At 39.3% G+C, this 25,828-nt stretch overlaps 2 protein-coding genes across 4 annotated transcripts; one reads left to right on the plus strand and one right to left on the minus strand.

The window, feature by feature from the left end:
* Window positions 1–3,501: 3,501 nt before the first annotated feature.
* LOC137281564 (toll-like receptor 3) lies at window positions 3,502–8,590 on the minus strand. Its single transcript, XM_067812877.1, has 2 exons — window positions 8,570–8,590; window positions 3,502–5,899 (listed from the first exon to the last, which is right to left on the minus strand). Exon 2 carries the CDS (start codon window positions 5,867–5,869, stop codon window positions 3,710–3,712), a length of 2,160 nt encoding a protein of 719 aa, XP_067668978.1. The 5' UTR covers window positions 5,870–5,899; window positions 8,570–8,590; the 3' UTR covers window positions 3,502–3,709.
* Window positions 8,591–17,504: 8,914 nt separating this feature from the next.
* Window positions 17,505–23,005, plus strand: LOC137281573 (something about silencing protein 10-like). 3 transcript variants are annotated; one of them, XM_067812907.1, is made up of 5 exons: window positions 18,421–18,530; window positions 19,172–19,237; window positions 20,000–21,171; window positions 21,775–21,812; window positions 22,281–23,005. In XM_067812907.1, exons 3-5 carry the CDS (start codon window positions 20,019–20,021, stop codon window positions 22,437–22,439), a joined length of 1,350 nt encoding a protein of 449 aa, XP_067669008.1. In that variant the 5' UTR covers window positions 18,421–18,530; window positions 19,172–19,237; window positions 20,000–20,018; the 3' UTR covers window positions 22,440–23,005. The 3 variants fall into 3 exon arrangements, with proteins under 3 accessions (XP_067668999.1, XP_067668990.1, XP_067669008.1); XM_067812898.1 differs by lacking the exons at window positions 18,421–18,530; window positions 19,172–19,237 and adding an exon at window positions 17,505–17,665; XM_067812889.1 differs by lacking the exon at window positions 19,172–19,237 and having other exon boundaries at window positions 18,335–18,530.
* The last annotated feature ends 2,823 nt before the right edge of the window (window positions 23,006–25,828 follow it).

Raw genomic sequence — 25,828 nt, forward strand, 5'->3', positions numbered from 1 at the left:
GTGTCACGTCAAAGAAAGCCTACGAGTTCTGATACAGCGCAGCGGGCCAACAGGTAAAACCTTTAAGTTCCCAAACTCCCCAAGCAGGAAGTACATGTTGATGTAATACCACGATTAATGATGTGAAAAGTACGAACAAATACACATGTTATTTTATCCTCAAACCATGAAGTTTAATATCCGGCTCTTAAAAAACAGTGAAAGAAAGGATCACAATTAGCGTAATGTATGCGGAGTGTTAAATTTGATCTTGAACTATTGCTTGTGTCTGAGGTGTGCAAATGAAAGCCTATTGTATGTGGCTGGGTAGTAAGCTTTGGGTGGATCAGGTAGCTTAGAGGTAGATAAGGTTTGATTTGGAGATTGTGAGTTGCAACCAGTTGGAAAGTGCATGTGTGTCAGGTTGGCGGCTTTCTCCGTATATTCAGCTGGTGTGAGTTTTATGTCTTTATGTTATCTTTTAATGAGAATAAGTCTATGAATTGTTTGTATGTGTATTGTGATTTAGTATTCACCTTAAAATATGTAACCTTAGCTTAGATGAAATATGTGTAATATTATTGTTGAAGTTAGGAATATGATAAGATTGTGATTAATTTTATAATGAAAGCATTTGAGAATTCCCTAAGCTAGTATACTGGGATGTTAATTGTATTCAGACAACATTCATGTGTACAGTATAGTGACAGTGTGGTGTATCTAGTAACTGTAAAACAGCAATGTAAACACATCTTGTGTGTGTGAAACCTATATATTGTATATGTGTAAAGACACCATGTACATGGGTTTTTGTATTCAGTGTCTGGAGTAGGTGTTACACCTCGTAAGGCAGTCCCGCTGATCGTGAGGGATCAACCCTGACATGCCTCTGTGTTTCTGGCTAGCGTGTCGTGCCCCGCCAGTAAGGCTGCACCAACTGATCCGGGTATCATTCATCACGTGACTCAATGTGTGACTCTCATTTGTGATTGAGTGATTGAGTGATACTTGTTTTACGCCGTGCCTAACGATGTTCCAGCAATATCACTGCGGGGGACACCAGAAATGGGTTTCACATATTGTATCTATGTTTGGAAACGAACCAAGGTCTTCAGCATGACCCGTGAACGCCTTAACCTCTGGTCCACACGACGGCCCCGACGCCATCTGTGGTATTGATTAAAATTTGTTAGAAGCAGTATACAGCAATACTCACTCACTCATTTCAAAGGGAATTAACGAAAATTGTTGGTTACAGCTGACGAATTATTTTACATCCATTATTTGACATCATTGTAGTGATCGATGTTTACATGCCCATCTACCGGTTTACCTAGATTCGGCCATTAATGACCTTCGAGAAAAAGCATCAATGCTGCCAACTCCGACGCGGAACATCATCGACGAACCCTCGGTCATCTTACACGATAGGATAAGTGTCATTTTTACATCTCAAAGACCCGTGAAGGTTCCGGGGTAGAATAGGCCTTCAGCAACCCATGCTTGCCATAAAAGGCGACTATGCTTGTCGTAAGAGGCGACTAATGGGATCGGGTGGTCAGACTCGCTGACTTGGCTGACACATGTCATCGGTTCCCAATTGCGCAGATCGATGCTCATGTTGTTGATCACTGGATTGTCTGGTCCAGACTCGATTATTTACAGACCGTCGCCATATAGCTGGAATATTGTTAAGTGCGACGTAAAACTAAACTCACTCACTACATCTCAAAGACAATCAATTTCTTCAAAGTTGCGTCCCTTAGTCTTAACAGCATCCTATGACTGTGTAGTGTTATGCATAATTCGCTATGATGATCTCGGTTTGTTTCCAAGGAATCTTACTGTAGAGGGTTCTAAACGTGGTTCGAATACCATTTCCTCTAGCTAGTCGGTATCAAATATGCAAGTAAGCTTTTACGTTTTTTCTAAGATATTACACCTACTTTTTAAATTTTATCTTTTTAACTTTTTTATGTGATCAATGCATATTTATGAGGAACACTCTCAAATGAATAAAACATGATTAACAAGTACTCCCAGAATATACGCTAGGTATGATAATTTAGTGAAACCGTTGAATATTCTGCAAGCATATTTCCGTCAAAACTATAATTATATACTCAGGAATAAATAAGGGATCACACGAAAGGAACACTTTTTCTTTCTTGTGATCCCATATTTTTTCCCTCAATGTATCCAAGGAAGCCCATTAGGATCATTGTTCTTTTCTTTTTTGAAACTTCAAAATTCCAGAAGTAAACTTCGATGATTTAACTGGGATTTCAGCTGGGCGTTTCCAATTATGTACATACATGTATGAATAGGGGTGTGAACATAAATCAAGAAATTTCTTGAGTGAATCAAAATTTGGCCCAAATGGACATCCGTAGCATTCTTGATGTGTCGTTCTAAAGAACGAGACTTTTCTGTGTCACAGATACTGCCTGAACTCATTCTGCACTACTTGTTATGTTACTTACTGTGTTACTTGTTAGTTAAATTGAGTTTGCAATGGACTAAATGTCGACGGAAGATATATATCTTTATTCTACGAGTGAATCCTAGTGTGCACATACGTAAATATATGCGTGTTCTTTGTCATGAGGGACAATACTTTATATTTCATGCAGATGGCATAGTAACGTACATATATTCGACTCTTCGAAAAGGAACGGTAGGTAAGTACAATGCATGAAGACTGTTTCTGCTATTCCCAACTGCGGATAAAACGACTTCTGCTCTGTCACTTGTCTACTAAAACCTCGAACACCATGGAAGACACATACAAATATGAAACGTTTTACCACCTGTTGTGAGAAATGTTTCTTGTGCTTCTTTATGGTCTATAATATTTGGTCTATAAAGGCTCATCGTGATACAAATCATCAGGCGAAGAGTTCTGATTAGTGTGTGTTCTGTGTTGAGATCCTTGAGAAAATGCAGAGAAGCTTGAAGTCAATATGAGATACATCATGAAGCCAGTGTATGGATTTGAGAAGGAGTCACATTCACGTTTTGAGACTTGTCTTTCAAAGAAACATCTGTGTTGTGAACATTTTGCAATTTGTAAGGTTGAGCTTTGTACAGACCTACAAACAGTCCATTAAGTAATCTTATCGAGATGAGACATCAGACCTGATCTGACAAGGACCTTACCTTGCAAGGACCTAACCTGACAAGAACCTGACCTGACCGATTTGTTTGTAGTGATGTACTTTCGAATTCCTCATACGCAGATGTAACCTGTGAAATACATGAGTTTGTCCAGTTGAGCTCCTGTGGCGAGACCTGAATAAATCTAGACCTCTAGAGCTTTCACGTGTGTAGAAAACGTATCTTGGGAAGAACCAATATTAACTTGACGGTATCAAACGTTTTACCGACTGTAATTACAAAACTTCCTTTATGGAGTACTTGCTCTCGAAAGACACATCTCGATGCATATATTAGGGGAGACCGGGGAAAATTGTAAAAAGGGCAACTGTAACAATTACTCTAAAAATATTCGCTCAAGCATAGTGTAGTTGAGTAGGTTTATTTCCCGTTTGATTTCCTGTGGAACAGGTCCAAGCGTTTTCCAGCTGTTCGGTCATGCCGAGACATTGTTGACGAAAAATCGTTTTTCACATAAACATTGTTGCTATTGACACCGCTCTCACCTACAGAACATCATCATGGTATCCATATACAGACTGCATCTGTATTCAGCATCACATATTTTTGTCAACTAAACTGATAGCCGTCTGTTCCCTGCATCTCTGGTTGGACTGCGAAGCAACATCCTCAGTCTGTTGAAGAAGGCTTTTCTAGCATAATCTTCCTCTCCCCACATCAGGTAGGTTGTCGTCTGCAACATGGCTCTCATAGCTTTGGTCACGTGACGTGTGTCTATCTCCTCCAGCATGACCACTAGCAGGAGGCGCTGTCCATTCTCCAGCACGTGACGCTGGATGAGATTGAGCTCAAACTGGCACCAGTCACTTTCGGCAAAACTGTTAGAGAGGACGATGACGATTTTCCGGCTTGCTTCTATTGCATCCACAATATTATCAACGATTAATTTACCAACTTCAAAGTCCCTGTCATGGACGCAGAGTTTCAGGTTTTCACTGCCTTCCAGAACCGGCAACATGTTACGAATGACCCAATGACGATCTCCCGCACAGTAGGCCACAAATACATCATATTCGTATTCACCGGTGTCCACCTCCTGACGTTGACTGTATCTGACCATGTAGATGAAGTATCGGATGTGCCATCGGTAACGATACATCCACGTTCCTGTCACCAGGAACACTATCAGTAAAATACTAAAGGTAAGAGTTACAATTTTCACATCATGACCCATCAGACAACTTGTCTTTGACATTTTCAAATCAAGCAAGTGAACCCCTTTTAGGTTCATGGGACTGGAACAGTTATACCAAAATTGATATTTACCTGTTTTCGAAATACCAAATGTTTTGGGTTCTTTATGCATCCAGTCTACAAGCCACACCATGGCACATGTACAGGAAAATGGGTTCCCATATATCTCAAGCTTTTTTAGACTTTTTGGGAGGGATTGTTCATTAATCGTTGAGATTTCATTATTTCCCAAGAATAATTTGTTCAAACTTGTCATATTTTCAAACGTGTTTGGCTTTAGGTCCGAAATGGAGTTCCGATACAGAGCAAGACTCGTGATTTTTGTTAATTTTGACGTTATTACGTGTGGTATAAAACGCATGCCATTACCACCCATAACCAAAGTCTTCAGGGTGGTGAGGTCTCCAAACAAAGTAGTATATTCCGATTCTGTGGTTACATGGAAAACATTATCATTGAGATCCAAAAGTTCCAAAGAAGAACATCCTTCAAAAATCTGCATATTTACCTCAGCTTCTCTGAACCAAATACGATTCTTACGAAAAAATATTTGTTTTAGTGCCGAATTATTGAACACGGCTCTCTCCACAGTGTGCATTGCACACGCAACATAAGACAAGGTAATTTTGAATATGTTTGGCAACATCGAAAATTGATTTGACTTTAGTTCGGGAAAAAGATTACCATTTAAGTGAAAGTTAGTGAGGTTCTTTAAACAGCTATAATAGTTTCTGTCTAAATATCTCATACCATTCCATTGAACAGACAGGTGTTTAAGATTGGAGAACGTATTACTGCTACAAAAATTAGGAAACTCATAGAAGCGATTGTTATCAAAATCAAGACTTTGAAGATGTGTAAAGCTGGCATTTCTCAAATCTATGCGTTTTAAACGATTTCCACCAAAGTCAAGACTGGTCATTTGCCTTATTGCCTGAAGAGCATTCAGTGGGAACTCGTTGGTGTTGTTTCGAAAAATAAGTCGAAAGTTTGGAACATTTTGTAGATGTCGAAAGAAATCATCTGAAACATTCGTAAGATTCATAGAACTAATATTCAGTTCTTTTATGGGCGTCTTGGCCATTCCGTAAAACGATTTCTTCAGATCATCTTCGGCAATGAAGTTCTCTGACAGGTCAAGCGTTTGCAAATGCATCAAACTGCTGAAGGCATTCTTGTCTGTGTGTACAATTGTGTTATTTTTCAGACTGAGATAGACAATCTGATACCGAGAGTACACCAGTAGGGTGTTGTTCGAGAGTTCTGGAATGGTTCCGTTCTCTAGATAAATGCTTGTATTCAAACTGGTGGACCGTAGTGGGGGCGTTGGCAGTGGTTTCCTTGTTAAGTTTAATCCATTGCAAAGCATGTCAATCTCTACGTACTTAAACTGGCTGCAGTTACATCCCTTATAACAGTCCAGGATCTTCTGCAACGGTGGAATTGTACTGGAAGCCAACGCAAAAGTCAAAATTGCAGTAATGACCACCAAACTCTGAGGGTGCTGGAGTGTTTTCATCTTGCCCTTTTCGCCTGACAAACGTTTTGTCTGAAAATTATAAATCGAAAAGTGAGTGAGTTGATATTCTATATGAGATTCAAGAATCTGTTTATTCCATGTGCTCTGAGTAGTTTGGTTTGAAAAAAAATATTTTATTCACGAAATATATAGAAATGTATTGGGTATAAAAAGTGAATCTCAGGCATATGACCCTTGCGGATTACTACAATACTTCAAAGAGACAGAAAACAAGGGAAAGGGAAGCATAGTGAGTGAAAATCGACGATTGTAAATAGTGACAAAAAGTTGACACTGTTTGATAAGTAAATAATTTACAGCTTACGAGTATAAATTTGTAAATGTTTTTCTTTATTTCATAATGCAATAAATTTGTGTTTGTACAACACGACATATTTTTACTGGCATTTCAGCAGCAATACATTGATAGTACATTTATTGTTGTTATGTATGAATCATAATCTGATCGGCTCGGCACAATGTTTTCGGTTTCGTTGAAAAGCTTGGGCTGTATAAGTGTGAAGATCCTTGTGAAACTCTTTGTGAAGACTGTGTGTTAAGTGGTGGAAAGATGATTCTGTTAGAATTGATCATGAATATCAATAAATTCAGAAATTCGGTTATCAGACTTTCTACTTCATCAGCAGCTGATTCGTCCAATATGATGGGTGCATTGTGGCACATATTCGTTTAGCATGTGGGTGTTGCTGTCAACTATGTAGTCAACAACATTCGTGGTATATCCTTCAAACATTTTAACCAGACAAACCAGTGACTAATAAGAATCTGTTTAAACATTGTGTGCTTAATTATTATACTGTTGAAAATTACAAGCAGAAATGCTTTAATGTCATACGTGCCACTATGTAGATGCCAATATTTAGAATTTAGATGACACTATATATCATTTAGATTACAATATTAACAATTAAGATTTTACCCTAGAGATGCCTGTATTTAGAGGGCACTATTTAGAATTTAGATGCCAATATTCAGAATTTATATCTACCATTTAGATGCCACTGTTTGGTTGCCGCTCTTTAGAATTTAGATGTACTACTAAGAATTTATATGTCGGTATGTAGAATGTATATTCTACTACTTAGATGCCACTGTTGAGATGCCACTATGCAGAATTTAGATGTTTCTTGTCAACTTTTTAAATAGAAGACATGAACAAGACACTTGCTTTTATTTCATTTGTTCCTTTGCTGTTCAGTACATGATCGAGACAGATACGCTTTCATACCGAAAACTAAAATGAACCTTGCTAAATATTGGTATAAATGACACGGGGGAATTGTGAAATGCGCTGATATGTCCATTTCCTTTATTTATTTCCTGAAACAAATGATTTACCATGTAGGCTTTATTTGTTAAACAAATAATACTTCCCGTGGTTATGTGTGATACTGTTTTTGAGTTGACTAAGGTCTGTATGCATCACGGTTTTGTTTCACGATTCCATGACCTCTCCCTGTCTTGTAACTATACAGTCACAAAGAGTGTGTTGATTAGGATTTGACTATATTTTCAAAAATGTGTCCAGTGGGGTAGCCTATGGATAAAGCGTCAGCTCGTCATGCGAAAGACTTGGGCCTGATTCCTGCATGGGTACCACGAGGGAAGCAGATTTCTTGCCTCCCTGCTGTGATTTTGCCGGAATATTGCTATAACAGGCGTGAAGGCTTACTGACTCACTTAGACATGTCCACCGGTTCCAAAGTTCCGAGACTTGCAAAATTCCGTGTTTTCCTCCGAATTAAACTCACACGGGCTAATCTGAGTAGAATACTGCTCAGGGCGGCCTTAAACAAGACTCATTCTTTTAACTCTTTATATCGATTGTTCACAAGATGCTGATATTTCATCGTTTGTAGAGGCGGTTGGGAGATAGTTAAAGCGTTTACTAGCTAATCATGCTGAAGCCCCGTGTTCGATTCCCCACATGGGTACATTGTGTGAAGCCCACATCTGGTGTCCACTGCCCTGATATTGCTGGAATTGCAAAAAACGGCGTAAAGCTAGACTCTCTCACCCATCATTTGTCACGATTATTTCTGTCACGCCTTTGTCGAGATTCTCAGTACATGGTAACCTCGATATACCGCAAAACAAAATAATGAAATCTTATGAAATCTTAAGGGTAAGTAGACATGTCCAGACAGTGTGTACAAATCGGTAAGTTTTATCCATAGGAACCATTGTAAGTACCCACATTTCTAAATATGTTTGGCAAAAGAGGTCTTGAATTACTGGTAAATGAATACAAAGTTGTTAGGCCAGTTGAAGAATTTATCTAAAGGTCATTTAACCCATTTTTTTTAACTAACTGAATATATTTGCTACTTTGAATGCACGAATGCACAACGATGATTGGGGAATGTCAGTAGGAAGTATTTCCTTAACCTGTCCCCATAAATGAGTATTTTATACAGAAACGTATATATGTATCTGTCGACTCAGACAACAAGCCGAATGATAACCAAAACAATGATGTTAAAACAACGAGAAAAACACAACAAATCAAAGAGAGAAATGAACCATTTTAGCATCGGCGTAACACGTCTTATCATGTAATCTTAAAATGTTAACACATTAGCTCAGTCATGAAATGTCAAAACTTAAACGTATAAGTATCGAATTAGGACCTGGGTGTCCAAATAGTTTGAATAAAATTGATAAATCAACTGTACTTACAAGTATTCCACGATCCCACGTTCAAGTGGTATGGACTTTCGCTACCAACAGCTCACACTATCCAACATGGAAAGTGAAACCACGTCATGTGTGTGTTACTTTTACCGGGTAGGTGAGTTTGTTCGCTATCTATGATCTGTTATTGTTAATCATAAATCACCCTTTATCTCCCTTGAGCCAGAATCCAGTATGTACACAATCCAGTTTGGGTCCGAATCCCAGTCTTGTGTTAGAAAGATACATGGTTGTTACTAACTTAGCATTACATTCCCCACGTTGGTCTTATGTATCATCTTCATCGTCTTCTCATTGTTACACGGGTACATTAGTGTTTGGTGTGAAGCACAGTTAACAAACCACCACGATAATACTCACGTACAAACTCATTCTATATTCGCTCAACAACCTACGAAATACTCGCACAAAAACCCACATGCTCACCCGCTCACCCATGTTACCACTCACATATCGAATTCTCAACCACCGACCCACTCATGTAACAACTAACATATAGAATTATCCCCCCCACACCCCACACCCCGCCCCATGTAACCACTCACAGATCTAATACCACATCGATCATCCACCGACCCATCCATGTAACAACTAACATTTTGAATAATCACCCATGGCCTCAACTCCTCACCCACTATTTTAGCCACTCTCCAACACAACCAGTGCTTACAAATTTAGCCACACATTAAACCATCACCAACCCATCCATTACTCACCCATCCGCCCACCCAAATAAAATACTCACCCCACCCATACAATATTCACTCACCCACCCATCCAATACTCACCAACAAATCCGCCCCCTCAATTACTCACCCACCCACCCAAGTAATCAATAATCAATATTTAAATTATGCGTTTTACTCAGTGACATGCTACATTCATCTATTATGGTAAGTAAACAGTGAAAGGAAAACGTTTTGCAAATAAACTATCAATACCAGATAATTCATGGAGCGAACCGAAGCAGGTTTCACTTCCTTATGCAGTAAATCAGACACTATCACGAATAACAGTAGACTTGCACAAGTCTCTAATTTAGTTATTAATAGTTACATAATAATTTCCTAAAATAAAAAAAAATATACCTTCATTTAGACTTTCCTCTTTAAAGGATATAATTATTATACATTCACTGGCTTAGCATTCAACATTCATGGTGTGCTGTTGTGCGTGGAGTAGTGTTGTGTGATGTGCTGTTGTGCGTGGAGTAGTGTTGTGTGATGTGCTGTTGTGTGTGGAGTAGTGTTAACGTTGTGTGATGTGTTGTTGTGTGTGGAGTAGTGTTGTGTGATGTGCTGTTGTCACTACAAAAATGACTTGGTTTCCAGGTTTCTGGAAACCATCCGTAATGTGGGTAATTGCGGAATCCAGTTGGTTTCCATTCCCTGAAACTCACTAACTGAGTTTCCAACTAGATTCCATTTTGGAAATGTGATTTTGGTATTTCTGTAAATGGAAACCAAAATGAAACTAAGTTCGGGGGTTTCTTGTTGGTTTCCATACCTGGAATTTGCAACTCTCAGATCTCACTAAATGGAAACCAACATAAAAGTAGAAAATGTAGTTTCATGTTGGTTTCCATTGCGCTGTTTTGAACTAAGTAACATAAAATGTGTAATTGTTTACCATCCTGACATCCAGTTGGTATCCATTCAGTAAAACTGGCTGACCTAGTTTCCAAATAGAATCCATAATGGATACTCTAAGCTCCGGTGATGGAAACTGACACGAAGCAATGTTCATGTGTTGGTTTCCATTCCTGACTGAAACTTAGCTTTCACGAGGTGTTATAATTCAATCTGAATGTGCCTGGGGAAGGAATAGTAGATTCGTATCATTGCTTAGATGAACAAGACAACAAAAGTAAATTGTTGACGCATCATTCTGTGGATATCACAATATTAAATGTGGCTTCAAACTGATGATACAAGAACAAACTATACACTTTTTTCCTTCACATTCTTGTTTATTCGTAATGTAATGAAGCATCATATTCCAACTACCATGCACACAAACTTCACAATAACCGTATTAAACATGCAAATGGTGAAAGGACGAATGGCTATAAATGGCCTTTGCCCAGCTATGTGCGCGAGGCACACTTAGTTCCGTTTCTCTAGATTGGGATGAATGGGGCAAGCCCAGGTTTCGGTTGTCTACTATGTCAAATTGAGGATCAGACGCTTTCTTTATCTGAAAAGAAATAATAAAACAGTGATATCTATATACAAGAATAAAAGGTGAGTTGACTCTGCATAGAAACATTGCTCAAACTTTTATTATATATTAATTATAACTTATTGGATCATTGAGTTGTGTACGGACTTGTATTCCTTTCAGTAAATATATTGCATAAAAATGAATAAAATTAAAGCCACTTTAGCAATAGCAATAGTTCAGATATATATCAATAATTAAAAGGTAAATGATGCAATATATATAAAAAAACAGGCTATATACTGCCAACTCCTGGGAATGTGAAAGAGTATAAGCATTTAGGAAGATTAGTATAAGTCATTAAAAAATTGTCAGTTCGGTAGTTACATGATGATATTTATGCAGAATATACGTGAATTATACAATAAACTGAGGCAGTGCGTAAAGTTTAGCGTTAAAAGCATTTATAGTTGGCATACTTTGACACTGAGTTCAAATACTTGACAAGTAATCAGTGTCAGGTCATTAGTGTGTCGGGGTTCGGGTGTCGGCTTCATTGGGACAGTCCTCACTTAACAGGCTCCTATTATCAAAATTAGCTAGCTGTAAAAACAATAGAACTTACCTGAGTCAGGTGTTGACAGACAAAACCGGAAGTAATGAACCGGTAATCCATGGGCACGCGAACACGTGACATTTTCTAAAGCAACAGTTTTATATACTGAAGTGGTCGTTTTCAGTCTTTGTCTTAAAATCACATCCTAATTGGGTCAGAGAAGGATTTCGTGCCTGCCAATCGAAAAAGGATCAGGTATTTCTTATTACCCACAATGCCCCTACGCACAGTTGCCGCCATTTTGTCACTTGATCCCAAGTTGTTTTGAGACGACTATTTTGAAAGCAGTTCTCACCCGGTATGTCCAGTAACGACGTCAAGGAAGTCAACACAGTGCAGTATTCCTACGTTTGCCCGTGTTATCTGATTCAAGAGACTGGCAATGAGATTTACAATAGAAGCTTTGGAGATGCGGATACGTGAAAAATTGAGAACAGCAGCAGTCGTCGATCGCAGCGGGAGAAAAGGAACATTCCACGATCTGGCCAGGTACAGTGTTATTTTCTTGAAATAAGCAATAGCATATGTTATTCGTAATGTTTAACGTAAATAAGTAACTACTACAATACATATGAAATTTTAGACTTGATGGACCTCGGTAAACACATGCGTGTCGAATTCGTAGCAAGAGAGATGTATGGCTTCCTTCACTCAGCACTCTGTTAATTCAAGAACTCAATATTGCTGTGATTTGGATCAGCTCACACACACGATAAAGATGGTTCAATGTGCCAATGAATGAAAAATTATCTTTGCAAGAAAAAAATAAATCACAAGTATCTCTAGTATATTATTGCTAATGGGGAGTAGTGCACTTTACCGGGCGCGCTTTTTCCGATTTTTTACGTTGTGCTGGCGGGGCTCGAACGCTCTCAGCAGAGGTCGTGGGATTCCAACTGGCGCTAATTGCTAATTAGACTAATTAGCGGACACGCTACCTCGGGACCACCGGTGCGATCACAGTTAGTTAGTGCTCGTTTAACGGGTCATTACCCCACTAGCTCTGCGCATGCGCAGTGAATGAAAACAAACTATTATAGTTTGTTTTCATTTACTGCGCATGCGCAGAGCTTGGCCCCGCCTACCCATTCATCAAAGCGAGAAGCCACACCTAGGCATTGTTTTCAAGATGTTGTGCAGCCAATCCAGCGAAGCTATGATGACGTTTATCGTTTGACTTTGGATTCGTGGGTGGATATATGGATATAATCGCATCTAAGGTAAGCCAACCCTAACCTTTACTCACTAACCCTAAGGATCTAGAAGGGGGGGTCCCTAACCCTAAGGATCTAGAAGGGGGGTCCCTAACCCTAAGGATCTAGAAGGGGGGTCCCTAACCCTAAGGATCTAGAAGGGGGGCCCTAACCCTAAGGATCTAGAATGGGGGGTCCCTAACCCTAAGGATCTAGAAGGGGGGCCCTAACCCTAAGGATACATCAGCGCGGTAAAGTGAGACAGTTCAGTAGCTCTACATCGCGCTATCACTATAGCGCGCTCATTAGCGAGCGCTCAGCAGTCCCGGGTCGCGCGCCCGGTAAACTGCACTCTAGCCTTGCTAATGTGCTTGTTACGACTCAAAATAACTTCAAACGTATTTATAAATACGAATATTTATTTAAGAAATCCTTTTCATACTGCTTTTGATATTTGCACGTTTGAAAACAATGTAGTCGGGGATAGTGTGTCATTTTGCATTTATAGGTTAGGGATTCTCTGACCAGATTTGGTGCATTGTTTGAGTGAATATTATTATATTATTGATTTATGAGATAATTTAGATTTGCCATCTGATGTAAGTAGTGTTATGTTTGTCATATCAAGATTTAACGAACTCTGAATGAAGAAATGTGGATTGTGTTAGTCCCACAGAAAAGGTTACAAAGAGTTTTTGATATAAAGAATATATGGGTATACAATGATGGATTGCCAACCCTAAATAGTATATGAATTTGCTGACCTGGATTCTTTTCATCTAGCATATTCAACACTTTGCAAATTGATATTTATTCTTTTTATCCGACACTTTATTGTTATCAAGAGTGCAATATGACAAGTTCCTGACTTTTTTTTAATCGATGCATTTCTACGTTTCCAGCATAAAGGAGGGCAGTGTTGGAAAAACTGAAGAAGGCAGCCAGGACCAACTCATTTTGACATACAAAAGGTATGTATAACCTGAACCGTCCAGTACATAATGTACGTACAACATAACCAAATAATGTAAATCCAAGGAATCAGTAAAAATGCATGGCGCATGTCACTATTCTTGTAACCTCCAACTGGAAACATGTTTCACTTATAGTTATGCATCATGCACATGTCTCCTTTCAGAAGCTTTTTGATGGGTTGAACAAGATGGATCACTTAAGAAGGTGTGGGGAAAGCAGAGGCCCACGGCTTGTAGGCAAAGAACGGCAAAAAGTTCAGAGTAAGTAATCATATTCTAGTCATTTTACATCTTGGAGAGATTAAAAAATTTAAGGAAATCTTTAAAATATCAAGTTAATATGGATTCTTTTTATGTACATTAAAGGAATTTCAAAATGAACACTGTTGAAAAAGTGCAATGTATCCTTTGAAAAATACAGCTTAAAAAGTTTTAAATATCATGCAGCACATTATGCTGCAGCGTATGCTTGTGACCCCATATTCATAGCTTGTCTGCCTGAATGACTCCACATTATTGGAAAACATGTCTTTTCACAATAACGAATAAATCGTAGTTTTATACTCATAATGTGCATTGTAAGTAACATTCAGAAACTATGGCTTTCAAAGGCGAATTTCTTCATGTCCCTGCACTCTATCATATATCAATAAGCTGTTCCGTGATTGAAACTTTTGATGTCAAATGCTCAGTTTATACTTTTTGATCTCTTCGCTTATCGGACATGGGGTTCAGTGTATTTCACCTCAAGCAATGTTTGACAGTTTTCTTTTCTCTAGCCATGGATATCGTAGACGAATGCTTGTTTGTACTGATAGTTTGTTTTCTAAATTTCAGAAGCTGGAAAGCAGGAAGGCTGTGAAACGATTGACTGGCCGGAGGAGAAGAAGCACACAGTTCTTCCTCTCTTGGGGAAAGCGCTAACATTTTTCAAACTAGGAAGCCAAGTCATATGGGCTGGTCTACAGTGTGTTTAAGAAAAATATTCTGTACTCACTGCTAATTATTCCCTTGCTTTTGTTTCATTTACTAACTTGAATATTCCGAATATTATTTGTTTACAAACATATTCTTGAATATAAATAAACTTTTAATGAATTTGTGTTGTATTCTTTTGTTTGTCATCCTGAAGCCTTTTACCATTATGCAGTTGTATAAAATACCTGATTTGCTACATGTGAGACATGAAACAACATGTTTTCCGGAGGACCGGGTAAAGGGCCGACACGAGCAAGTTTCAGTTCATGGAAACTAGGTATTAAACTAGGTTGGAAACTACAACACGGAAACCGGGTTGAAACCTACAGTAAACTCATACATGGAAACCGGGTTGAAACCTGCAATAAACTTATACATGGAAACCAGGTTGAAACCTACCATAAACTCGTACATGGAAACCAACTGGATCCCGCTTGGAGGAGTGGGTAATGAAACGAACTGGAAACCATCCTGAAATGGTGCAGTTTCAGTTGCATGGAAACCACAATGAAACTATAGGAAACTCCCTGGAAACCAACTGGAAATGTTGGTTTCCATGACGTTTCTTCCCGGTTTCAGTGTTCCGGAAACCAGCTTATTTTTGCTGTGTGTGTGTGGAGTAGTGTTGTGTGATGTGCTGTTGTGTGTGGAGTAGTGTTGTGTGATGTGCTGTTGTGTGTGGAGTAGTGTTGTGTGATGTGCTGTTGTGTGTAGAGTAGTGTTGTGTGATGTGCTGTTGTGTGTAGAGTAGTGTTGTGTGATGTGCTGTTGTGGTGAGTAATGTGGTTTGCACTTGCGTGAAGTGCGGTGAGCAGCTTGTGTGGCGTTGAATGGTGTGCGGCTGTGTGGTGTAGTGTGGAGTGGAGCACAACTGTGTGGCATAGTGTGTTGTGGTGCACACCTGGACTGGTGACACCCGGTGTTATTACATATGTTCAGTGGTCCCATCATATAATGCTCACAGCTATTTGCCCTTCACACCATGTGAAATATTTGTGATGACTGTGTTTGCATTTTATCCAGGTAATTCGTTTCAGTGGATATGTTAAAACATTCTCTAAAGGTCGTCCGAAATTCTTCCGTGATCGGGATCAAACTGTATTCATCTCCCCGGGAAAGGGCGTGTGAATGGCAATACCTGTAAATTTGGTAACGGTAGTAACAAACCTGTGTTTGGTTGAATAATGTAGTGAGACTGACAAGAAGGACTTTACATTGCGTTGTGTTGAGAGGGAGTGTGTGCTTAGTGTGTGTGGTAGTGCCGCACTCAGCACTATTTCAGCCATATGACGGCGGTTTGTACATAATCAAGCCTGGATAGGACAATCCAGTGAACGCCGCCATGAGCATTGATGCACGCAATTGGTTACGGTGACGAGGGTCAACCAAATAAGCGAGTCTATGATTTTCAGTGATTTACGATTTCAGTCTAGAATCTCTGAACTGATTTGCGTGATTAGCAATACAAATAATGTTTTCATACGGACTCCTTTAACAGCGAGTTCCTAACTTTTCTAGGCCTCCCAAACTCGTTTGGTGATGATCTCGTCAATAAACAATGTGTTCACGTTAGAGATCGATGAGGTAAGAATGGAATACAACTTTGGACAGGAAAAGGTTTAATCAAACACCTGAACGACGTAACAAGGGAGGTAAATCTTGTAAGCATGAGATATTTCAGTCGTGACCAACACGTTATTCCGGGACAAGGCGAACAGCGACTCTTGCCCCTCAAGAAAGATTTCAAATCTCCATTCCTGTTTGATTCGAATGGCACTCGTTCATGGCGTTACTGTTTCTGTGTTTATGTATTCACTCCAAAGAATCAAACCTCGTTAATGCAACTAAAATAAGGAGAGAAAAGTTTGTTCAAGACATATTCTAGCGCAATTATAACCAGCTGTTAACCTTATATTTCCAAATGTATATTACTGAATAGGGTTTACAAATAGGGTTTATATTGAATATGCAAATAATATATTTAATCAATCTGCATTAAATCCCAATGGGGATACTCAAAAACGTTTCTGAAACTGTACATTCATGTAGCCTTGCTGGAATACCCCTGGTGGAATTTTAAAATGGATACGCTAAAAATGAATGACCCCCAAACAGTTAGACTAAAATATCCCTAGAGATGTGAAATATAAGCCCAAGATTGAAGTTGAATATATACATATGTATGTATGTATGTATGTATGTATGTATGTATGTATGTATGTATGTATGTATGTATGTATGTATGTATGTATGTATGTATGTATGTATGTATGTATGTATGTATGCATGCATGCATGCATGTGTGTGTGTGTGTGTGTGAGTGTGCGTGTGTATATATGTATGGATATATATATATATATATATATAGATGGAGATGGAGATTTTATATATATATATATATATATAATTGTTTTCATAATATAAGCGATTTATTACCGTATTTCCTGAAAATTATTGTGAGCCGCATGTACAATCTCCAGCACACGCCCGCAAGATCGTCACATGTACACCCAGCTGGACCCGTGACAGCCGTTATGTAAACAAAACAGTTCGGTTAGCGGCGTTCACTATGACGATAACTATTTTTCATGATTCTTTAACATCACATAATGCCAAAATCGGTTTTTATGAAACCACGGCAATCATTTCGCACATGATCAGAATCGAGAAGGGACCTTACCCAGTATGTCATATCACGTGTCTGGAATGCGAAGGGAAAGTGTGAGTGAGGTTAGTTTAATGCCGCTTCAAGCAATATCACGGCTGGGGCTCACCAGAAATGGGCTTCACTCAGTGTACCCATGTGGGGAATCGAACCCGGATCTTCAGCATGATTAGCAAACGCTTTAACCACTTGGATACCCCACCGACGAAGGAAGCTGGCGATGGAGATTATATATTTAATGAATCTATGTTGGACTGGCTCGTTGTGAGATTCGAATCCATGAACGGATGGTGAAGTACAGTCAAGATGTAAACAAACAAATACCATCACACACAAAACCACGTGACTGTCCCATACACATAGGCGTTCTTAAGGAAGCTACATCTGGATTAACCTGTTGTGTTTCCTTTTAACTGTATGAGTGAGAATGTTAAACCAACTCAACAGGCTGAACTGAAAGGCAAGGTTACTTAACGAAATAGCTGAGGCTGGTTGGTAAGTACGAGCAAAGTTAGGTTAGAAATACAGATGGATTGATTGTATAGCAGTAATAAATCTGATACTACAACTTTCACGCATGTGTATTGCTTCACAAGTTTGTCAAATACCGCAACATGTCTGCAAAACCACCGCGTGCTAGCTGTCTGGTGATGTACATTTTCTTGCCTGTAATTTGTACCAGGCCATGATACCATGACATATGTAAATCCGCTGCAGACACTATGCTCTATACACACAGTCTATGCCGTCAGTGAATGTAGTAACCACTGGCCTGTCACATATGGAAGTATAACCTCAGTGGAGTAATGAAAATAAGTGACAACCTTTGTGAGTTACGCTGTTTATCATTCTACCATGACTTCAGTACATACTCGATTGTGATTGGTTAATTAAGTAAAATCGTGCTGCAGTCCTCTGATTTTTCTATGTACACTATATACTTTCCTAAGGTCTATAAGCGCAGTTATTGTAGAATAGAGCTAAACGTACCGTGTTGGAAAGTCAAAGGTATATTACGAAATTCTAATAGCTCCAAATTTGATTTAAGACCGAATTCCACAATACTGAAGGCTGTGGATAATTTGATGATCCTCACGTAGTTTAAAGTCCATACAGAATAAATTAGCCTTCAAACAAGGTAAGGACATAAACAAAGTCCGCATCAGTATCAACACAGACAGGACTTCCGCAAGGATGTGTTCTACTTCCCTTGCATTTCAACACGACCTACTTACTTCTGTGTTCGCACATTTAGGGAGATACATATGGTGATGTAGTGTGGGAAATGGTGTTGTTTGTTGGACATACTCCTAGCCGGGGTTACATACTTGGAAAAGTCACTCAACCAAAAGACAAACAGGTATGTGTGCAGTTGTCCTGAAACATAAACAGAAAGAGAAGTGGGGAGTTTGCCTGAAGATCTTTTAAATCGACTTATGTTGGATGCTTGTGGCGATAGTGACAGGGACATCTTCTCTGTAAACCAAAACAACTAGTTATTAACGTAATCTCATACAGAATATTGCTAGCTGAGTGATGAATGTTCTTATAGCGAATAAGGGATACCATATGTAAAGATAGGCAGGTAGCCTTCTATTTTCACAACAACACTAAGAACACTTTGACATTTTCGAAGTTTATAAAATTATAAATATTATAATACTTTATGAATAATCAAATAACTTCTTTATTTTATCATAATGTTTTGGTATGGCTTCTTACACTGTTGTCAAGCTAAAAAGTAACAATGAAGTGTTATTCATGAAGCATTACAATTTTCCTAAAATAATGCTCAATTCATTATCAGCAGATTTCATGCTGAATTGTTTACAAAATTTAGGAAAATTTAGGCTGTTCAGCTTGACCTTAGCTACTCTACATGTGTATGACCCGGGAGGTCAAATGGTACAAACGACCGGTCGAGTTAACTTTATTAAATAGGGAATCTGTTAATGTTGCGTTGGTGCGAAACATGCATACATGTACATGGATTCGTTACAGAAATATTCGAAATTGGACCAGACACTACGCACTGGATCTACGCATCGGGGGCTCCGCAAACGTTTAGTATGTTGTCTGTATTTATAACGATGTCTGATATCGACACTTTGTCGCTTCGGACTAGGGACAGCTGGTTGTATCATCTATTTAGTAATGATATGTACCTTGTAAAATTTGAAGTAACATTTCATGGATTTGAGTACGCTGAGCCTGATATTATGACTTGAGTCCTAAAGACTGCATTGATAAATACACATATGGAGCAATCTTCTGTGTCTAAAATTGGTGAATTCCTGATTTGACATTTTCACCAGTGGTTGTGCGTGACTCAAAACATGCCCAAGGCAGACAATTAGGTGAAGCACACATGAACGTGGAAGCACAAATGCCATCTGACCTGTGAAGATCCTGGTTATGAGGTCAGACTTGCTGGTTTTGTTGATACATATTATCCTATCACGACTGAGCAGATCGTAACTGATGACCACGAACTCGATTAAACTGTCAGAAACTGCTGAGTGCGGGATAAAACAACAACAGCAAACAAAACAAGCTGTTTTTAACCGTGGCCTTAGTGTAACCGAAATACCTCAATGCGTGTTTGCATTGCCAAACACGGTTGGGCCGAAGTAAATAGGACTTAATGGTGACTTCCAGTTATCCGAAGTTAGACATAACTTAAAATAATCAGTAAAGACGGAATGTACAGACCAAGATTTTACTTAGAGGCAACCTTTGGTTCGATACAGTCAACTTCGACACAACAGTTTATGAATGTGGAAAAGGGTTTTGTCACTTCAGTTAGACTGTATCTTTCTTTGGTTGCAGGTGCTCGCTAACCAACACAATGGTGCAACAGGTGTGTGCCATGTGTAGGCTGATGGCTGAAGTAAAAATTATGCCAATTGTGGAATCACTGAATGACTTCGGCTGCTTATCGGAGGATTTCTACCAAGACCTCAAGAAGCCATCTGTATCGACAAGAATTAAATGGCGGGGACTCTTAAGAAAGATAAACTCAAACCAACAGAGGCTAGCCAGGATGATTTTTGTCCAACTAATTCAGAGAGTTAATTCTGAGATTGCAGACGAACTTGAAAAGATCAGTCAAATCTGCTGCCTGTGTGGTCTTATTGACAATACCTCAGCTGGTGATACACAGGACGATCAAATTAAATTTATGTCACTCCAGTTTCCGAAAACAATTCACACTTGGGAACCTCTTCGGAGGTCAAAATCCCTGGATATTCTGATCGAATATTCATGTTCTAGCTTGGAGGGCAAGCCTGTAGACAAACTTCAGACTCAGGCCGATCAAGATCATGGTGCAGGATATATTAAGGCCATTTATCAGAGGTCAGGGTTCAGGTATGAAGATTCTAAAAAAGATTCCCTCAAAAGTAAGCAGTCAACAAAAGCCCCCGAATATCACCATGAACAGGTGAACCCATACACTGACTCTTTCAGTAAACATGACGTGGCCTCACTCATGAAAGTCGAGAAAAACGAAGCTTCCACTGGGGACAGAAGATCGGATAATGATGATGATGACGACAATGACGACGACGACAACGACGATGATGAAGATGATGATGGCGATGGCGATGGCGATGCTGATACTGATGCTGATGCTGATTCAAATGGCGATGCTGAGGTTGATGCTGATGCTGATGCTGATGCTGATGCTGAAGCGGATGCTGTTATTGTTGTTGATCAAGAAGGTTATGTTGATGCACCCGAGAGGCTATTTAAGTCAGACCTCATCGTTGACACATCGGACGGTCCTGCTGGAGCCACTCAACAACCCATATCATCTGTAGATGCAGAAGGTTCCTTCTTAGAGAAGACACCCATACTACACGGACAGACCGTCCAGGAACGTGTTGGAGAAGTGAGTCACATTCCATCTGAAGAGGTGTGCGGTTCTGACGATCTGCAGGTGCTTGCCTCCGAGGAGCAGGTATCACAGGATACGAGCAGGGTTCTCACAACCCATGTCGGTAGGTACAAAGAACAGTTTAAACAGTTTATTGTTAATTTTCAAACACACCTCTGCATCCTTCTTGTATGAATTTAAAGTCACATTAAAATCAAACACATATGAGCTTAATTATACGCTTATTTACACACCGAAGTTTCAGTTTTGAAAACATATGTGATTTCTTAAAAAACTGGACCTGTTAAGCCGAGTAATGTTTCCTCAACATGAAAGAGAAGATTCAATATGGAAGTGTGACAAGGAAAATATTTTCTTTTCTGTCCTACACGAAATTTTATGATGACACATGCCTCCTGATTCCTACTACATATCTTAGAACTTTAATGATGAAATAGCCGTATGTGGTGTTCAATTTTTTGGTTTCATCTGTGTCAAGCCTATTCACTCCCTTGGTCAAGTAACTGGAAAATTGGTGAAGTGCATCACACTCGCAATGTATATAATGTGGATGTTTCGAATTTCTGGTTATCTCGACCACACCTTGTATTTAATTCACTTGTTGGGTGTCTCGAACCCGTGATAATTTATGTTGTATTCAGGTGTTAAAATGTTCGACATTAAGTAGTTCAACCTTTCTCAGTCACATTTGTTTTGACTATTACAGGTAGACATACTCAGAAATCTTCACCAGTTCAGACGCAGGTGAGATCAGAGCGGTGTTTAATTTATGCAAAACTTGTTCACGGTGTTTCTATAATATTAAAGTCAAATTTCAGCATGAGATAAAGATTCATATAGATTTGGAAAACACATGTGGAATTAATGTAGTAATTAATTTCTCAATATCTGTTATATACTGTATATTTCACATTTAGTGTTTCATTACAGTGGAAGCTGTCTAAACCGGCACTCATTTGGACTGAAGGAAAAATCCGATTTAAACAATGTGCTGGATTGTAAAGTTGAAGATAAACGTAGAAGCCACGGATTGGACTGAGATTTTATGCCGTTGTCGACAACTTGCAGGATTGGACAGATGTTGGTTTTGACGGCTTCCACTGTATACAATACACACGCGGTGTTTTCCTTACCATTTCAAAATTGTTTACATTTTCCATGCACATTACAATTTTGTATTAGTATTAAAGGATTTAATTACCCTTTTTTCAGACACTGCTTCCAATTCCAGCGAGGTCGCTTGTTTGGGTATTTCAAGCCTTGCTGGTGCTAACCGCCGTCGTAGCTGTGATGCATGTATTGCCGACTGGACTCCTGCTGGCTGTTATAGCACTGGTATGCATACAGATCTACATCCGAGGGAATGGCTAGAGAACAGGGACCATGATCATCTACGGCTTTGATGAATATGCAGATCGTTTCTTAACTGCAACATGCTTTGTTGAGTGAGTGAGTAAATGAGTGAGTGAGTTTAGTTTGGTTTTACGCCGCAGCGATATTCCAGCTATATGGCGGCTGTCTGTAAATAATCAGTGATCAAAACCATGAGCATGGATCCACGAAATTGGGAAACGATGACTCCCCTTTTCGGTTGATAAAGAGACAAATGAATTTAGAGGAATGTGTTAATCAAATCTGTAACCTGGGTTTATCACTGCAGTGGTAGTATTATGATGCATAAGTGTGACATTTACTTTACATGTAAAGTCAAAAGTGTAGCGTTCACATAATAAGTAGGGGTACAAAGCGTCTAAGTCACTGTTAATGTCTCACATGGTGTTTGTGCTGGGCAAATACAGACCAAGGGAGATAATTCCTTCATGCATGAGTACTTTTGTTTTTTCAGATGACTTTCATGTTCTGTAAGTTAAATATAATTGCCTTGCTTGTAATTTTCTATGTTGATAAGAAAATAACATGTATCGATTACGAATAAATGTATGTCTTTGTTGTGCTTATCATTTTGAATCGGTTTCAACAATTTGGATATAGAATATATCCGTTTACACTCAAGTGTATTTGAAAGTACTTCACTTCACATCCTCCGTTGTCCAATGGAAAGGCATGCCGTCATAACCGATAGATAGTGATTTGTGGTACTTGATGTCACCCTGCCTGTAGCTCAGCAGTCATCGGATGATCTAAGTACTGAGTGTGTCGGAGCCATTTCTGACCGTAATGTTTATGGGATAGCACGATAATACAGATGTTTGTAATGTGTTGATAATACAGATGTTTGATAATACAGCCGTAAGTTGATAATATACAGATGTTTGATAATACAGTCGTAAGTTAAGAATACAGTGATAAAACACATACCCGATGATATGTTTTCACATAGGACATTATCATAAAGTAAGTTTAATAGCGAACTAAAATGTTGTTCGTTATAACGCTAGTTTTCGTATATATGTGGTAATATGAAAGAAAATGTGCGATAAATCAAAAAGATATTTCGCAAGATGATCTTTAACAGTTACAACAACAAATGTCAATACAACCGCTCAACTGTAAACAGCTGGTGGATACAATATTCTCATCGCTATAGAATCAAAGGGAAACAACCATGGATAGCTCAATGGTACGAGCGGTTGTGTTTTACTTTCCCTTTGCCATCACCAGATGCCGATATGAGTCTATTAAAATTCAGTATTTACAACTAGGTTTAATAAACGATCGACGCCCTCAAAATAGATGTAAAATAAATTCGGGTATTTTATACACAATATTTACATATTCATGCAATATATACTGAACATCATTGAAAACGCACCACCCCTAAAATTGTGGATTTCTAAGAGCAGAAGTGAGCAATCTATGTAAATTTTACATATTTGTGTGGACCAATGTTTGATAAAGAAAAGAAGCAAAAAACAATCAAGCAAAACAGTGAAGATTTAATGCAGCTGACAATGAAATAAAGATGGGGTCAAAATGGAAAGTCAGTAGCGTGTATGACCCCCGTTAGCGGCAACACAAGCTGTGCAACGTCTCCTCATTGAACGGATAAGTCTCTGAATAAAGTCCTGAGGCACTGCATTCCACTCTTGCTGCAAGGCATTGTCGAGTTCCCCAAGGTTGTTGATCTGCGGACGACGTGCGAGGCGTTGGCCGATGTAATCCCACAAGTGTTCGATGGGTGACAAATCTGGTGACAATGCAGGCCAATGAAGTAGAGGAATGTTGTTGTTAGCCAGATACTGTATCGAAACACGTGCAGTGTGGGCTCGTGCATTGTCATGTTGAAATGTGTGCAGATCTTGATGCTGGTGAAAGAAGGGAACGACGTTGTTCTGAAGAATGTTGTCACGGTAGTAAACGGCATTCACTCTGCCACGACAAACAATCAGAGCGGTTCTGTGGTGATAACTTATCCCTCCCCACACCATAATGCTGCCTCCACCCCACCGATCGGTTTGCACAACACAATCCTGATGATTACGTTCACCCCGTCGACGCCATACCCGTAGACGCCCGTCAGCATTTCGCAAGTGAAAACGCGACTCGTCGGAGAACACCACACCATGCCAACGTCGTAACAACCACACACGATGCTGTACAGCCCAATGTCGGCGTTCACGGCGATGCCTGTCAGTCAGGATGGGTCCAACGTAAGGGCGTCGACAACGTAACCCTGCCGCACGGAGACGGCGTCGGACGGTGGAAGCGCTGATCAAACCACGTCGACCCTGGACAGCGTTGGCGGTTCTGGCAGCGGGCAAGGTTCGATCCCGAATATGGCGCCGTACAATGTCTCGATCTTGACGAGGGGTGGTAACACGTGCCTGACCTGGGCGTTGCCGGTCCCTGCTGGTTCCTGTTTGTTGGTATCTGTTAGCAAGCCTCAGAATGGTCGAATGATGACACCCAAATCGTCGTGCAATGTTTCTGCTTGAAGCGCCGACCTGCAACATACCCAAGGCCTGTTCTCGTTCCTCTGGTGACAATCTTGGCATGGCGAAAAAACTTTACTTACGAAAGTACTGCGAAAATGAGAACGGTTTTGTGCCGAAGGTCATTTATACCCCTGAACAGCATGCTTTCTGCATGCAATTTGTGCCCTTCGTGTGTGATGTGCATGAATTTTGTTGTTTTCATGTGATGTGTTCGATGATGTGTTCGAACGATCCGTTTTTTACTGTAGAGCGTTATTTACGATCTAGTGTGTTATTATCAAAATTCCCACCATTAATTTTCCATTTCCAAAAGATTCTATTGCCTTATTTCAAAATTTACAGGTGGTGCGTTTTCAATGATGTTCAGTATATATACATACGTGAAAATAAATGGCAAAAGAAAGTATAGTTTATATTCATTTTCAATGACTTAAAAAAGCCAGGAAAAAGTGTTTATCCGATGGTGATGTGTGTGATGCTCGTGATGCTGGCATCATTGGCGATGTTAAACGAGATTCCAAATACCGATTTCGCAACAGCACCGTTAAGTAACGTCATGATCATTTTCAAAGAATATTTTGGCCACATTTCTTTGCAAAAACGAATTACTATGAAAACGATGAACATACATACGATCAACAACAATCTTGTCAAACCATACTCACATATATGACCATATTATCATAAAACTGTGAACATATTCTATCAATTATATCTGTGTTAAAAGTACATGATATGACTGCATAATTCAAAACTAAATATATTCTCCATCAAAATTGTAAACACCTGTTACCAAAATATAAAAAACAAAACAAAACCAAATCAATCTCCTCCCCTAAATCGACCATGGCAACCGCCAACGAC

Source organism: Haliotis asinina, chromosome 1, assembly GCF_037392515.1.
Source record: "Haliotis asinina isolate JCU_RB_2024 chromosome 1, JCU_Hal_asi_v2, whole genome shotgun sequence".
Taxonomy (NCBI): Eukaryota; Metazoa; Mollusca; class Gastropoda; order Lepetellida; family Haliotidae; genus Haliotis; species Haliotis asinina.

Bases quoted from the DNA above. Each gene is read 5' to 3' on its own strand.
- LOC137281564 (XM_067812877.1), bottom strand. From the start codon at position 5,869: ATGAAAACACTCCAGCACCCTCAGAGTTTGGTGGTCATTACTGCAATT.
- LOC137281573 (XM_067812898.1), top strand. From the start codon at position 20,019: ATGGTGCAACAGGTGTGTGCCATGTGTAGGCTGATGGCTGAAGTAAAA. The intron at 21,172-21,774 runs GTAGGTACAAAG...TGACTATTACAG, and splicing joins GGTTCTCACAACCCATGTCG to GTAGACATACTCAGAAATCT. The intron at 21,813-22,280 runs GTGAGATCAGAG...CCCTTTTTTCAG, and splicing joins CTTCACCAGTTCAGACGCAG to ACACTGCTTCCAATTCCAGC.